At 36.3% G+C, this 13,135-nt stretch overlaps 2 protein-coding genes and 1 pseudogene across 3 annotated transcripts; 1 reads left to right on the top strand and 2 right to left on the bottom strand.

Moving 5' to 3' along the window:
• The first annotated feature begins 2,174 nt into the window (after positions 1-2,174).
• On the top strand, positions 2,175-2,822 carry LOC120164453. Its single transcript, XM_039174169.1, has one exon. The coding sequence runs from the start codon at positions 2,175-2,177 to the stop codon at positions 2,793-2,795; it is 621 nt and encodes a 206-aa protein (XP_039030100.1). The 3' UTR covers positions 2,796-2,822.
• A 777-nt stretch (positions 2,823-3,599) lies between these two features.
• Positions 3,600-7,845, bottom strand: LOC120164451 (alpha-(1,4)-fucosyltransferase-like). Of its 2 annotated transcripts, XM_039174168.1 has the most exons (5): positions 7,283-7,845; positions 4,548-4,718; positions 3,891-4,431; positions 3,727-3,738; positions 3,600-3,679 (listed from the first exon to the last, which is right to left on the bottom strand). In XM_039174168.1, exons 1-4 carry the CDS (start codon positions 7,760-7,762, stop codon positions 3,731-3,733), a joined length of 1,200 nt encoding a protein of 399 aa, XP_039030099.1. In that variant the 5' UTR covers positions 7,763-7,845; the 3' UTR covers positions 3,600-3,679; positions 3,727-3,730. The 2 variants fall into 2 exon arrangements, with proteins under 2 accessions (XP_039030099.1, XP_039030098.1); XM_039174167.1 differs by lacking the exon at positions 3,600-3,679 and having other exon boundaries at positions 3,737-4,431.
• A 1,745-nt stretch (positions 7,846-9,590) lies between these two features.
• On the bottom strand, positions 9,591-12,586 carry LOC120164450 (annotated as a pseudogene).
• Between the last annotated feature and the right edge of the window lie 549 nt (positions 12,587-13,135).

Here is a 13,135-nt window from a genome sequence, read left to right as displayed (position 1 = left end):
TGCTTGCTTTCGTTTCTTGTTAAGGTGATGTTGTTGTTTTGGGGTTTGGGCAAACTAATGAAGTTCTGTATTCTAGTTTTATGTTCTTGCACTTTCCCGAGTTTCTTTGGTAGTTTGTGCTTTGTGGGGAGTTATTTTTCTTCGGATTTTCTGTATGCAATCGATGTCTATCCTTTATGTTTGCTTTGCTCTTTTGAATTTCGAGCTTCAAAGTTCTCCTTTCTCTAATGGATCAGTCTTTTTTAGTGAGTTGCTTTGGTCTCAGTGCTTGTCTTCGATTTAAGCTATGGATGCTGTGGTTGTTTCGTTAGAAGTGTTTATCCATGTTCTTGGTTATGTCATTTGTGTTTGCCCCCCTTTTCTAGTATTGGTTGGTATGGGATGGCTTATTTTCGTTTTGCGAGGGGAGTGTTGTAGGGATGGGGGATGGATTGTGTGATGTAAATTTTTGTGGTTGTTGATCTTTACTACCTCAATGGTATACTCTTTTTCCTCCATTTAGGATTAGGGAGGTTTTTTAATGAGGTCCTTGAGGTGGTGTACTTTGTAATTCTTTCTAATACAAAGTACCCTATTTTAAAAAAAAAATAAAGGTCCGATCTTAATAGTGACAAAGGTGGGAAATGCTTCTTACAACATCGACCATTCTGATTGGGTGAAAATTTACTCAATCTTTCATGTGAGCAATTTGAAGTTATTCCATGTTGACCCTAGTGACGCCAATTAAAGTCAGAGAACCGAGAAGTCGATTTGTGTACAACCTCTCTACAGCATTATGTTGATGAGATTCTTGTTGATAGAGTGATTATGGTGGGCAAAAAGTCAAGACGAGAATATCTAGTTAAATGGGGAGGCCTAGATCCTGAAGAGCATAGTTGGGGGAGATAACATGACCTGAGAACATTTAGAGAAAAGATCGAGGATTTTCAAATAGTCTAGTCGATAAGGGCGTTGACAATTTAGGTGGGGTAAATGTTGTGGTCATCCCTTGTATAGGATGACGATCGGGTAGGTATGCCAAGGCCAACCATGTATAGGGCCTATTGACAGGATAAAATAAGCTTGTCCTCGTTTCAGGCATTTCATTGTTTTTTAGGTAGGAAACGTGGGTAAGATAGATGTCCCTAGTTTCAACATTTTAATGTCTACATGTATCATTTTTGTTATTTTGTTTTTGCATATATGTAGAGGTTGACAGTCGTCATAGTTTGAATTGATCCACCGGTAAAGGTACATGTCTTGTGAACACTTTTGAGGGCCGCCCCTATGGCCTAGTCGATGGTGTGGGTGGGTCTTCTATAATCCGATATTATTCTATTAATAATATTTTTTTCCTTCAGATGAGTCTAAGGTTGACCGTGTGCATTCGCTATACCCCACAGGTTTTGCCTTTAGTCTGAGTCTCGTTGTTGCGATGATCTAACTCAATATGTGTTTGTGTTTGATCATATATTCGAGATAAAGGCTAACTTAACGAAAATATTTCCCTTTCAAGTGTCGCACGAATTAGCAACCTAACCAACTAGACCATGTCCATGACACTTGACTGACAAAAATTCGATGAATTTACCGCAATAGAAATGTGATTGATGGTCATATGATCAAGATGACATCTACTCAATATCTTGAAACATTTCTTCTCGAGAATATCTTAGTGAAGCTTTAGTCTTAAACTGCACAAGACATTAGTAATTTTCTTTATTGTATTTAGAGTTTGCCTTAACAATATGACTCCTATCTCGTCTTTATTAAGAAAATAAATTAATAAAATTCTAAAATATAAACTTAACTAAATGAAAAAGGTAAAATATAATTATTTTTTAATAATTCAAAAACAATATTACACCATTAATCAAAAAATTATAATAAATTTAAATTTTAAATATATATAATAATAATTATTTAAATACTTCTCATATTTAGTTCTCATTCCATGCTCAGTCCCTTTCTTTCCTCAACCTTTCCCATCAATGCCTTGCCCATTGCCACGCGGTCGTATTTTATTTAATTAATACCAATAATTATATTACCTTTTATTTATTATATTTAAGTATTTTATATGAATCCATATATATAAATATATAATAATTGCAGATATCAAATTAAAAAAAAATCAAACTACACCATATAAAAACACATACGGTCTCCCTTGACCTTCCTTTTTCTCTGTAGCCATGGCTTCTTCATCCACGCAAAAATTTGACACCCTACTTTCCACAACCAAATATCCTTCTTCCCGGCGAACGCCTTCGTTCTCTTCTTCTTCATCGTCTTCGTCTTCATCAGCAACACTGTCACCTTCACTTGGATCCTCGCATTTCCAAGATGATTCTCCTCTCAGTCCAGCTGCTCCAGTCCGGTTTTCAGGCGTACCGTTTTCTTGGGAAAGTTTACCTGGTATCCCCAAGAAGCTTCAAAACCACAAGAAGAACGAATCCATCAAGTTGCTTCCATTGCCACCTCCGGCTACTCCACCAACCTCCAGGAAGAAGATATTGGGAAGTTTGCTATCCCGGAAGAAAACTTCCATCGCCACCGCCGCCGCAGCTGCTGCTGAGAGTTTCCGAAAGGACCCATTTTTCACGGAGTTGGTGGAATGTTCCAAGGATGACGACAACGACGACGACGATAGCAAACTGTGGAGAGCAGCTGGACTAGGAGCTAAGGTTACAAGGAGTATCAGCGACAGGTTCGGGTTCATTAACCTTTGTTGTAAAAGAAGTTGTTCAGTTTCAGAATCAATAGTCTATCTCCCGACGGCTAATTATGGCCTAATTCATCGTCCTTCTCGTTAAATGCAACACCCATTTGTTATCATCAGTTACCGGGATTACTTAATCATGGTGTTAATAAAACAAAAAAAAATAGTTTACATTTGTTTTCTTTTTCTTCTGTTTTTGTATTTTGTATGCAAATATGATGGAGAGAATGATGGATGATGATGTGTTCAAGACTGAAACTCATCTGTAATGTTGCATGTGATGTTTAATGAGAATATGAGTGAAGATTACATTACTCCATGTGGGAGTAATATAACGCAGAGCTCCGTTGGACCACCATAGATAAAGCCTGATGGATCTTAATCTTTCGTAAGTTAAGCGGTGATTCTGTATCCATCACCTTCTTTATTATTTATCCATTTGTTCTCTGCTACCTGCACTGTTGCATATATTTTACTCTACTCTTAATACTATAAGCGCAGACTTATTATCTTTCTTGTAAAATTTCAGTTGATGGAGCTGAAAGTTTTATGAGATATAGTTGACTTGTGAACTTCAAGGAATTAAGTTATAGCTGAATTGATGCAAGGTTCAGACCAAAACGCCGTTACGGTATTCAATTCATTTTTAGAACTATTAATTAAGTTTGTTGAGATAGGCAACTAGCTAGACTTAATTGGCTTATCAGTGAAGAGTTAATTCAAGTAGATGAATCTTTTTAATATCCTGTTTAATTAAATTAATTATTTCAAGTAGATGAACCTTGAACTTGTAAATCAAAAGGAAGCTTATAGATCAAAATAATATGGTTAAAGTATTAAGAATTTTGATGTTTTAAGTTCGATTTAAACTGTGTATGACATTAACCATTAAATTTGATTTACAGAAGATATGTATCTGTTTCTTTATTGCCATCAAAGATGGGTGATTTCAGCAAAGAACATGGATCTAAATTACCACCTCTCCACCTTGTAAACATGAATTGCAAAAGACAAGCGCAAAATTGATCTTTACACGCCTACAACAAATCCCATTGGTCATTTTGCATTAAATTCTATTAGATCAAACACAAGATTGATGACTCGTTACAAATGGATTATCAAATACCAGGAGAGTAAAGTGTGAAGTATAGAAAACAATAAACTCATTCTGTTCTTGCGTTTCTCCCACCTTTTGTACTAACTACCTCACACAATCGGCACGGCAATGTGTCGAGGCTCGTTGCACGGGCCTTTGCATAGTTACCTAATACACCACATCTTCTCCAGGCATGGTACTCTGCATAAGCTACAGGATCGTTAGCAAGGGCTTTCACGTAGGAAGCCAATTCCTCCATGGAGCTAAACTTGGTTCCATCTATGATTGAATGTGGAGGGACAAAGTCCAGCACATTAGGAGCTCCAAAATAGATAGGTACTGCACCAGAGTCCAGAGCGTAAAATAGCTTCTCGGTCACATAGCTCTCTGTAACAGTATTTTCAATTGCCAGGACGAATTTGTAATGAGACATGGTGCAATGTAAATGGTCCCACCACTTTGGGTTATTGGGATCATTTGCACACTCAGGGTAGAAGGAAAGGGCCATGTCTAAACCACCAACATTGTTCAGGCATTTGCCAAAGGAGTGATGAGGCAGCAACTTGAGAAGACTCTTAGCAAGCTGGTTTCTTCGAGAAAGGCAACGTGATGAAGACCAATAAACAAGTGTATCCTAGAAAAAAATTTAAAGAAGAAGAAAAAAAACCCTAATGTGATTACAACCATGTATTTATCTAAGGGGATTATTGAGGTGAGGCATGAACGAAGAAATATAAGCCAGCTACTCACATTGTTCTTTTCTGATGATATGTGATAATTTCGTCCATTATGAAAGAGAGCACCAGCATAAGTTGACTGAACATCATCTTTTGCATGGTAACTGAATATATCCTCCCGACCAGAACGCTTCCTGCCAGCCTCAAGGTCCATGTACACACGAAGTGGATCTCCACTGTGCCTCTAAACAAAAAGAAAAGAAGACTATTTCAATTGATGCTGAAAAATATTAATCAACGTTGGATGCATAATTGTCTTAACAAGCAGAAACAGGAAACCAAAGCATCCATGTGAAGCTACTCTAGTTGAATATTGTAACAAGCCAAGGTGAACATCTTTCTAGTTCTGTTGACCAATATTTTTGCTGAGCAAGAGCACGGGCATATCGAAGAATAAGGCAAAACAGGACATTAATTATAGAGGATAAAGAACAGTAAGTCAAAAGGACTTAACTGATGTTTGGCTGGAAGAAAAGCCAAGGTGAAAGATCACTTCTATCTCTCTAGCATCTGTTCATATGGTAAGGTCCTTCCAACGAAGGACCTCTGGTTTGTTACAATATTCAAGAAGATAATGAATAACATGACACTAGTTCAGCCTTTGGTAGGAGCAGAAATAGCTTTAATTGGCAGGATTTTCAAAAACGTGATGAATTATATCTTGTATGTTTTTAGATTTCCTCCCCTTCATCAAAAGGAATGCTTCTGACAATTGTTTTCTCTAACAAGATACCAAGAAGATTCTTTGGACAATATTTTCTATAGACTAGTTATTTTGAATTGAAAGGGGGAAATAAACAACCACATTCATGTAATGACCCAAATTTTGAGTCAATGTTGGTGCGTTACGAGCTTCGATAATCATGGATTATATGTACGTTTGGGTTTGTGGACCAAGTATTGTGCTTAATTGGTTATGGATTAGGTCAAAAGTGGAGAAAAAAGGATATTTTTAAATAAAGGTGATAAGAGGAAAGACTTATAGTGTGATTAAACCATTTCAGCTTAAAGTGTGCAGAATTTTGTTGTCTTTTACGTGGGTTATTTGGGACAATGGCTGAATATATGTCATCATCCTCTCTTATTCGTCTCCAGACCCTTTTTTCTCGTTCTATGAGCTCCAAGATATCTTTTTAAAGTAGATATCTTTTTAAAAGTAACTGCCCCTTCCATATCCATCAAGGTAATATTCTTCTTCCTTTTTCTATGAGCTCCAAGATGAGTTAATTCCAGGTACTCAACGTTTGAGGCCTATATACAGCTTTGTCAAACAACTTGTACTTATGCAACTCTTTGATAACAACTATAACTTGTGCTTATGCAACTATCCTTCAAACAACAACAATAATTTTGTGGATAACTCAACTTAGTATGTGATATTTTTTCGATCTGATATGTTAATGACTTGTCTAGCTTATGATTTATAATCTGATGCTATTAAGCTTATTTTCCATAATGTGTCTGCTAAAAGGTAATAACTACCTTTGTGGTAAGAGTCTAAGTTATACTCCAATGTGTGTGCCAAATCAATGTTATATGTCTTCAACACTTCATGTTGTATATGTTGAGTGGTGTGTATTATTGAGCTTTGTAAAGCAAATGTTAAAGTTATTACTCCTCGTAGGTAGTTAAATTTGATCATGTTCAAGTCAGGGCATCGACATATTTAAGGGAGTTCCAGTAGCCTATATCTCTTAGTACTTATTTGCTTTAGTTAAGCATGTATTATTCGTATAACCCTTAGTGATTTGTGTTTGTAAAATCATTTGGTTATTCTAATTATTTTTGTATAATTGTTTATTTGTGGGACTTTACTTTTGCAAACTATTTTAATTTGTATGTTTTATTAATAAATCAACTTTAAGTTATCATAAATTGTTTGATTTTGAGAAATTATTTTATTTGTGGGTCCCTCTGGTGAACCGAATGTGACAATGTGCCCGTTAGATATTTCAAGTCGAATTTGGGGTGTTACAAGTTATGTGGCATACGAGATAAGTATGTAACTTTTTTCCCAAGACACATTGTCTTGGTTACAAAGGTCTCAATGATCTATCTGCTCCTTAAAGAACAAACTAACTACTAGAAAGATAACTGAAATGGATTCTTATATAGTGAATTCCCTCAAAATGGATTCTTGCGAACATAATTCTCAACAATATAAGATTATGCATGGAACATGCTATAGAACCTTGTTTGATTACTATCAACAGATATGTTCTTAGGATGGGTTTCCATGACTCTTATTAAAGATGCAACTGGGTTTACTAATAAAAGACATATTTTAGTCCGTTGCCTCTCTTAACAGACCTAACTCAAAATACCCTCTTTGGTCATATACCCTAAAAGTTTTGAACAATGTTCATGCATACTGATTTATCTACTGCTCAAATTAACAAATGGTTAAACGGGAGAAGAGACCTTGACACAACAAAAAGTAAAATCTCCTAGGTTAAATCGTTGCAATCTATCCAACTGGTTACTAAAGTTGTTCTTACTAACAAAATAAAATTCCCCCATGTTCCCAAACATCTTGTTCAATGATATTGTGATGAACTACACACAACGATCTTCTTGTGATATGAATTCAAAGAATACCTCAGCTTTTAAATCCACAAGTCAAGTAGATCAAATAGAATCTTACCCAAATAGCCATTTCAACTCCATGATTTCAACTTTAATCAAGCAAATAAATCAAAATTTTCTATATTCCATTCAAGCAGCAAAGCCAAAGCCAAAAAAAAAAACCTGAAATGGAGGGGTTGAGGTCTCGAACAAAAGGGCATCAGGTTTATCAGAGAGAACGGAAGATTTGGTCCACAGGCAACTCATCCCACATCGACAAGAATAAAAATTATCCAAATTATCAGGAATCCAAGTCCATCCCTTTACCAAAACACTAACATGCTCCATTTTCAACTGATTGCAGGAAGACTCGGCACCAGCTTCCTGCAAAGACCCAGAGCTGTTAGAAATCAAACGGATCAAATCGTGGTGTTTGAGTTTGAACCGTGCACAACCCATTTGAGAATCCCATGTCCTGAAAGCAGAGAGCAGATCGGTGAAAGGGTGGGGACTGGAAGAAAGGGTGAGGGAAGGGGTGGAAAAGGGTTGTTGGATAGAGGAGGAAACGGAAGGGAATTCGAGGAAACCGGAGAAGAAGAGGATCAAGAAAGTGAAGAACAACATGAGCGTAACGGTGAAGGTGTTGAGAGGCTTCAATTGCATGGTGGGGGTGGGCAGAGTAATTGTGTCACTTGGCTTGTCCTTGCTATTTGTAAAAATAAAAAAGGAAGAAAAAGCAATGGCGTGCTGATTTGGGGATTTACCAGACTTTTTATTAGTCTCAACATTCTTTTGTTGCTGCTGTTGTGTAGAGAAAATAACATAAAAATGCTTTTATGGAAGAAACGCATTGAAAACTCTTAAAACAAATTCTTTAATATTTGATCACACTGATTACTGTATCAAAATTGTAAAAAATATAACAAAGATATTACTTTTTATTGTAATACCAGATACAAATTAGTCTCAATAATACGACGATGAGGCACTTGTTATCTGCAGCGTTGCAAGTTAAATTATCTTATTTCCTTCCATGAATTACCTTCTTGTTTCACCAATTTGTAGTTGATTGAAGGGAAATATACCTACTCAACTTGTGCCATTTTCTTAATGCGTATAAATTTCAAAAGACAGAAAAAAAAGTTTTATAAATTGATGACCAGAAATATTATAATTGATTCTTTAGATTGATAAATAAAAGTCAATAATTGGTAGCCATTTGCTTCTTCCTTCTCTGTAATAGGTCAGGCAACAGGATTGGTCAATTGCTTTAACAGGTTGATTGCCAGAGATCATGAGAACAATCTGTGCATAATAAGACAAGAAAAGAAAAAAACAATCACCAAGTTTAAAAAGGTACATAGAGCAGAAGCTAATATCCCTTTGGATTGAACATGAATATATCCATCCAATTATACACAGCGGCAGTTCCCAATATGCTCTCTGCTAATTTGAGCTGCAAGAGCTGTTTTGACATCATCACAAGCAGCATATTTCTTCATTTCTTCATCCAGGGTGAAACCAAACCATGCACCTAATCAACGAAATAAAAGTCTAATCGCTTCATTTCGTTTTGAGTTCGTATTCAGAGGTCAATTAACAGAAAATGGTTGACCATGCAGCCTTGTTGGCAACAAGGCAATTGCTAGAAGCATAAGAAAGCTTCGCCAGCTTTCCAAGACTGAGAGTCCAAATGTTGTGGACATTCTTCTTATTTTCTCGATTCTTTTTAAAGATGGGATGGCATCCATTTCAATAATATATTAGCACAAGTCCACTTAAAGACTAACTCTGATAATCACAAAAGCATCTTTTGAAAGAAAATTTTACCTTGTTTGACATTCGCATGTCATTGTATTCGGCAATTTCAATCAAATGCAGCTCCAAACCAGTTCTTTAAAGACTAACTCTGACAATACAATTGTAAGTAGAGAGAACAACCTGAAACAAGGGACAGAAAAGTGGGGTTATAGAGAAGTTACTATAACCCTAAGTTCATTTTCATGAAGTACCTATATCCAATACTCATGTCTGAAACATATTCAGATGTGGGTACGAGGATATCACCTCCAAGCTCCTCCAAATACATTGAAAAGTTAGAAAAGATTAAACATACCCATCTCCAGCAGTTACTAGTATCCAACACTGACACTGGAGCCCAAGTAACATGCCTATAAGTTGTTCTCGTAAGACCCAAATGTTCTGAGTGTTGTTGCAACCAATCAAAAGGTTTTGACCAGAAATAGCTTGTTCCTTGTAAAAAAAATTGTCATCACATTGATCATAAAGACCTAAATTCTACATATAATACAATAAATAAAATGAAGAAACATGAATGTCTGATACCATTATCATTTACCGGATATCAAACATCATATGTATGTAAAGTGATCATAAGTAGAGTTTAAAGTAACTTAAACCCATGTTATCATGCGATCTCCAGAACTATTTCTACAGTTGGTTAACCAGAAAAAGAAAATGAGGGAGAGAATCAATAGGAATGTAAAAACTTTATTATAATAATCTATATGATCAAATGAGCTTCAAACCATATAAGGGGGAAAAGGAAATATGAAGATCAAAATAGACAAAGGCTTTAATGCAAGCAAACATTTGAATCATTCTCAGCTGAAGTCTTTCAATCTTTTTTTTAGCACGTCCATCGATTTCTTCCGTGAACTTGTTTTTGTATTTCTGGTTGAAAGGCTCCCAAAGATCCCATCTGCTGAGTCCTTGAATTTTTCGATGATGCTAAACACTTTCTTATTATCCAAAGCATTGTAGGATTTTTCCCGTATTACAAGATTCGTGAAATTTTCTGGCTGGCTGCTGGACAAAAGGTTTATCAACTGCCGTGCTTCTATCAAGCAACTTCGAAAACTACCTTCCTTGTATATCTCACTCAGGCCAGTGCTGTCAAACCTCTCGTCAGCAAAATTCTCTAACACCTGTAGATCATGGTTGGTAACCATGACTGCATTGGCATTAAACCTCTTGACACTATCAGTGAGAAATGCAGCAACAATAGAATTGGAAATATGCTCAAGTGCCCCACAACCAACTTTGTACAATGCATCCAATGGAAGAATTTGCAGTGCTGTTGAGAAAACACTGTCAAGGTAAAAGACCACCTCATTCATATACTCACTATTGCTTTGGGATATCTCTTCAGAAGTCCAGTTTATATTTTCCGTAAGTGCCAAGAACTCATCTAACTTACTATTTACCAATTTCACGAGAGCTAGATAAGCTGCATCTCTTGAAGTTTTTAAGACTGCCTTGGCAGTCAAACTGGCCTGAGGCCTCTCAACTGATCGAACCGGAATCCCACAGAGTTGGGCAGCATGTTGAAGAAAAAAGTCACAAGCTCTTTCAAGAAATGTTATATTTGCAGCAATCTGCATGGCTTGAGATACAGCAATGCCATCACTCTGAACTGTAGTCAGTACAACTTTATTAAGCACATCAATCAAGAGCTTGTCCAAATATTTTCTTGCTGCATCATAAAAATTGGAATTAACTCCAAAAGACAAGTAATCAACCGAGCCTTTGATAAATGATCGCACAATGCGGCAACAATCAGGCACCATAAAGGAGAATGGTGCAATATATGGAAATGCTGGCATTACATCTGAAGTCTGAAGACGAAATGCCAAAACATTACTCTCATAGTCAGAATTCTTCTTTATTACCATCTGCTTATAGGAATCATTAGAAATAACATTAACAATTTGCTGACGACACTCTTCAAGAAGAAGCTCGTGGTATTTGTCTCGGCTATTATCCAAGGCCTCAAGAATTGAACCCACTTCATACCCATACTGCCTAAGAGTTGCCCCAAGAAGAGTAATATAATCTTTCGCCAAGAGAAGATGTGTTGCAGAATCCATATGAGAATATTGTTCTTCCAAAACTGATGCCACTTTTGCAACAGTTGTATCCCACATTGTCTCAACTTGATCAGCAGACAACAAGCCTCCAGATGTCCTTAAGACCCTGTCTTCCACGATAAAGTAGCCTGCGATTTGAGCTAGGTAGGTTTGATATGATTCAACAAATGGTATTGAGGAAGAGATTTGCAAGTCTGAATTGAGTTGTAATAAACGATTTTTGCAGTAATATTCACGAAATTGCTCTTGGGTTCCAAGGCAGGAATGGATGTGATATGCTCGATAGAGAGGAGTAAGATCAAACTTCAAAACAGAATCTTCATCAAGCTCTTCAACATCTAATGAATAAACTGTATCTCCTAAGCCAGAAATGTTCAGTTCCTCGGCTTTTCTTTGTCGTTCAAGCATTTCCTCGTCTCTCTGGCGTAGTGATGCAGCGTGACCTATTGCAGTCTGTCCAATATCCTTGGCAGAACTCCTAATGCGAGCTAGCCATTCATTAAAGTCTGCAGTCACTTTCTTTCAATATGTGTTTTTTATTATAGGAATATTCTTCCGAATCATTATTTTGATTGCATTTACAGGAATATTCTGCAAGTAGTTTGTCTCAATCAAATCCACAGTCTTCAATGCCAGGAAAACTGGCCTGCTGAAAGGTAAGTATTGCATTTGACACAGAGATCCAAGACCTCAATACAAATCTTGGATTCTTAATAGCTTCAGTCAAATTTTTCTTAATTGAAAAAGATTCAACAAGCTCTTCAAGTTTCTCCAAAAGAGCACCCCCGATCTCCTGCAGCTTAAAATTATCACTAGAAAGATCGCTTTTAAGCTCTTCAGCATCAACCAAGACACCCCGAAGCTCATCAACGGCGAGAATGAAGTCGTCACAGTGAGTCTTGCAGAGCTCCTCAATTTCCACTTCTTTCTTTTTCACGACATGCTTCAGCTGGTGAGCAAGTGCCTCAGGCCGCCCCATTTCGAAAGCCCGTCGAACAAGAGGACCCAAATCATCCCCATTCCCAATCATAGTCGCAACTACCGAGTCTTCCCCTGCATCCCCATTCTCCATAGTACCTCTCCTCTTGGGTTTCGATTCCATCCTTCAATAAACAACCCAAACAAACACTGCGAACAAACAAAAATTACAAAAAAAATTCCAAAAAAGAAAAGCCAAACCCAAACAATCGGAAAGCATAAAAGGTTTACATAGAGTAGATAATAAGTTCTATGCTTTTATGATCAGAAAACAACATAAACTCGAAAGTTAATGCAGGGTTTAAGGAACATAAACAAAGGCACAAAACAATGAACTAGAGCTGTAAGTGAGGAAACTAAATACCCTAATTATGCAAAAGAAGAAGTGCACCTTAAAAAGAAGGGGAAGAGTGTTGGGTCTGAGTTAGGTGATGTTAAGAAATTTGGTGGGTTGAAACTTGAAAGGTAAAGGTGGTGTTTTTCGCTTTTCTTGTAAGCTTCGTCGGATTAAGAAAAGCAACAGAGATGAGATGGAAAAGGAAAATCGTCCTCGTCGTCGTCTCCTTTTCTGTCGCTTTCTTTTCGTTGTTTTCTCTTTGGTCAGATAAAATTGGAAGTTTTGAAATGGGGGAATGGGTTAAATATTTCTATATTTTTTTTTATAAATACGAGTCCTTTTTAATTTTTTTTCTTCATAATTATAATCTAATATAAATTTGTAGTTTCTTATACAAACATAAATTTAGTATTTGAAAATATTATTCTCATGATGGTATAATAAACCTTACCCACTTTCTTTTTTTCTCTTTCTTCTCTTTATAATTTATGTTGATTTTATTGATTAATCTAATTTTTTTTAATTTTATTTAAGCGGTAACGACATTGGTTTTTATGTTGATTGTTGCCCCTGATTATCTTTTTTTATTTTTAGTTTTTTTAATAAGAATAATTATGTTATTGTGACATGTTATCTGTCTCTATAACACGTTTATCTATGTCTTTGTGACACGTTTTTCTCTACCTTTTAGTAGCTTACGATTTTTTGCCCTTTTTTTGTTTATCTTCTTTCACAGGGCTGGATTTGAGTTTGTCACGACTGATCAAGATGACACTTATTTGTTATCATGTTGATCTTCTTTGCTTTAGACCATCAGATTGATTTGGATAC

Source organism: Hibiscus syriacus, unplaced genomic scaffold (assembly GCF_006381635.1).
Source record: "Hibiscus syriacus cultivar Baekdansim isolate YM2019G1 unplaced genomic scaffold, ASM638163v2 tig00111539_pilon, whole genome shotgun sequence".
NCBI lineage: Eukaryota > Viridiplantae > Streptophyta > Magnoliopsida > Malvales > Malvaceae > Hibiscus > Hibiscus syriacus.
The sequence above is the reverse complement of the archived record's forward strand: the minus strand, read 5'-3'. Positions and strand labels throughout refer to the sequence as shown.

Coding starts and splice junctions, on each gene's coding strand:
- LOC120164453 (XM_039174169.1), top strand. CDS start 2,175: ATGGCTTCTTCATCCACGCAAAAATTTGACACCCTACTTTCCACAACC.
- LOC120164451 (XM_039174167.1), bottom strand. CDS start 7,762: ATGCAATTGAAGCCTCTCAACACCTTCACCGTTACGCTCATGTTGTTC. Junction 4,719..7,282: donor CCTCAACCCCTCCATTTCAG/GTTTTTTTTTTT, acceptor CTTTTTGTTTAG/AGGCACAGTGGAGATCCACT. Junction 4,432..4,547: donor TATCATCAGAAAAGAACAAT/GTGAGTAGCTGG, acceptor ATTTTTTTCTAG/GATACACTTGTTTATTGGTC.